The sequence below is a fragment of the Chrysochloris asiatica genome, unplaced genomic scaffold, assembly GCF_000296735.1.
Source record: "Chrysochloris asiatica unplaced genomic scaffold, ChrAsi1.0 scaffold00110, whole genome shotgun sequence".
Classification (NCBI taxonomy): domain Eukaryota; kingdom Metazoa; phylum Chordata; class Mammalia; order Afrosoricida; family Chrysochloridae; genus Chrysochloris; species Chrysochloris asiatica.
Window position 1 is genome coordinate 4,918,889 of NW_006408628.1, and position 3,082 is coordinate 4,921,970.

At 43.1% G+C, this 3,082-nt stretch overlaps 1 protein-coding gene and 1 pseudogene across 1 annotated transcript in view; one reads left to right on the forward strand and one right to left on the reverse strand.

Moving 5' to 3' along the window:
• The window catches only part of LOC102817405, a 3,431-nt pseudogene extending 2,886 nt beyond the window's left edge, over positions 1 to 545 (forward strand).
• The window catches only part of PECR (peroxisomal trans-2-enoyl-CoA reductase), a 31,383-nt gene that overhangs the window by 21,699 nt on the left and 6,602 nt on the right, over positions 1 to 3,082 (reverse strand). The window contains exon 2 of the mRNA XM_006867856.1: positions 833 to 966. Within this exon, the coding sequence (XP_006867918.1) occupies positions 833 to 966 (134 nt within the window). The remainder of the gene's footprint in view (positions 1 to 832; positions 967 to 3,082) is intronic.

Consider the following 3,082-nt stretch of genomic DNA (forward strand, 5'->3'; position numbering starts at 1 on the left):
CGGCTGGCAATTTGCTTCTGAAAGACCCTTGAAAACCTACAAGTAGTTCTAACCTGCACATAGTGGGTTACTGTGTCAGAATCAACTTGATGACAACTATTAAGAACAACATCAAAAACATATACAACTCTTTTCCTTCCTGGTTGGCTAAGGTGTGACCACCATTGTGAAAGACACAGCAATTATCTGCACCAGGAAGTTCATGACCAACCAGATACTCCAGCAAGAACAAGTGGCCATTGATGTTCTTCAAACAATCCCCAAAATTCCCAGAAATTCAGCGAAAACAAGGTGAAGTATACAAGACCACATCAGTTGTCATGTTTGTGTTTGGATTCAGAACCCATTCCGGTGGTGGCAAGATGACTGCCTTTGATTTTGCGGAGGAAAATGAACTCAAACATAGACTTGCAAGACATAGTTTCTATGAGAAGAAACAGACCACCAGCAAACAGCCCAAGAAATGCAAGAACAAGACGAAGGAAGTCGGGACTGCAATGGCCAATGTCGGTGCTGGCAAAAGAGGAATAAATATTCTGCAGTGACTTGTGCCACGATGATCGTGTGGATTTTTCATCAGATGATTGATAAACTGTAAAAACTTAAAGGTAGTGTCTACGTTGGACCATCCTTTCTTAACTTCCCTTTCTTGCCCTTTCCCCAGGGGCTAGTCAATTACATAAATTATTTGTGCAAGGCTCTCCTTCCAAGTCTCTGCCTTCAGTGAGTCTCATCTTTGCTCCTGTGGGACAACATGAAGCACAGTCAGGTTTGGGACCCACTCCGCCACATTCAGATGAATGAATAAATGGTATAGATCTATTTGCATTACCTCCTCTTCTTTACGGATATTACACTGTATGGGAGTAACTTGAACTTGGCTGTTGGGAGGCAGACTGGCCTTCAGTTCTTCTGATGCAGATTTTAATCTATCAAATTGACGAGATGCAATGACCACATTACACCCTGAGGGGAAAAGAGAGAAGAGTAATTAACTTCCGATAACAATCATGTTTAGAAATAATCCATATGCTCCTATAACAAAAGAAAGGTGGATTAGGATTTCTGCTTCCGGACTAGATGGAATCTAGTAATTAGATTTATCCTCTAGACCAAAATGATTAAGAAACTTGGATGAAATCTATGAGACAACAGTTTTTAGGCTTTGGACATCTGGTAACACAGACCCGTGATCCCTGAAAGAGTGGAAAGGAATTCTGTGATTGCCCTTGTCTACTACCTAGAGCCATGGTATTTTCAACCACGTTATAAGTATGTGAAAGTTGGACAATGAATAAGGAAGACCAGAGAAGAATCTATGCATTTGAATTATGATGCTGGAGAAGAATTTGAAGTACCACGGACTGCCAGAAAAACAAACAAATATGTCTTGGACGAAGTACAGACAAAATGTTCCTTAGAAGCCAGAATAGTGAGACTTCATCTCTCATACTTCACACATATTATCAGACCAGTCCCTAGAGAAGCACAGCATGTTGGGTAGAGTGGAGTGTCAGCAAAAAACAAGATGGACGGGCACAGTGGCAGCAGCCATGGACTCAAGCTTAACAACAACTGTAAGGATGGTGCAGAGCCAAGCAGTGTCTCTTCTGTTATGCATAGGGTTGCTGAGTCAGAACCAACTCAAGGGTACCTAAGACACAACAACACGACCTAGAGAATGTGCTGGCTGCAGCAGATGGAGGAGAAACCTACCCAAACCCAGCAGTGTCCTGGGTGGAAGAGACAATGTTGGGAGTCCAGGAGGCTAACTCATCTAAATTATGAGGCGCACAGAGAGAAGAGAGGTTGGGAGCAAGAACTGCAGAATCTGCAGAGGGTATCCCCAAATTTCAGCTGAGTCCTAATCAGTACAAATGAATAAGTCATTGTCCTAGTTATCTACTGCTGCTAAAATAGAAATACCACAAGTGGGGGCCTTAAACAAACATATATTTATTTTCTTACAGTTTGGCAGCCTAGAAGTCCAAATTCAGGGTGCTGGCTCTCCGGCTCTGTCTGCCTGGAAGAAGGGCCTTGTCTGAGTTTTTGCTCCTAGGCGAGTTCCATGTGACTTGGCATTTCTCTTCCTACATCTCTGCTCTAATAGCTTATTTAATCTATTTTTACATCTCAAAATAAATCATCTACTAATCTCACCTCATTAACATAACAAAGACACCTAATTTCCAAAAGCAATTCTTGTTCTTGTTAGGTGCCATACAATTGGTACCGACTCATAGTGACCTTATGCACAGCAGAATGAAACAGTGCCCAATCCTGGGCCAACCTCACTACTGTTGCCACACTTGAGTCCATCGATGCTGCCACTTGGCCAATCCATCTCGTTGGGAGTCTTCCTGTTTTTCTCTGACCCTCCATCTTACCAAACATGATATCCTTCACTAGCAACTGGTCCCTCCTGACAATATGTCTGAAGCATGAGAGACGAAATTTGGCCATCTTGGCCTCCAAGGAGTACTCTGACTGCACTTCTTCCAAAATGTATCTATTGGTTCTTTTGGCAGCCCACAGCACTATCAATATTCTCCTCCAACACCATAACTCAAAGGCATCAATTCTTCTACAGTCTTCCTTATTCACTGTCCAGCTTTTGCATGTAGATGAGGTTATTAAAAATACCATGGCTTGGGTCAGGTGCACCTTAGTCCTCAAGCTGACATCTTTGCTCTTCAACAGTTTTAAAAAAAAGGAATTCTAGCCACTCATAGTGACCCTATATAGGATTTCCTGTACTATAAATCTTTATGGAAGCAGACAGTCTCATATTTCTCCTGTGGAACAGCTGATAGGTTTGATCTGACAACCGTATGGTTAGTTGTTGTTGTTGTTAAGTGCCGTCGAGTCAATAGCGACCACAGCGATCCTGTATAGGGTTTCCGAGGAGCAGCTGGTGAGCTTGAACCACTGACCTTGCAGTTCAAACGACTTTGCAGTCTGACACATTAGCCCACAGCACCACACCAGGTCTACAGCGCTTATCCTACAAGCGCCACCAGGGCTCCTTAAACCATGGGCCTCTGGCTTAGGATTTACAGCACACACACTTGGGGGGAACACA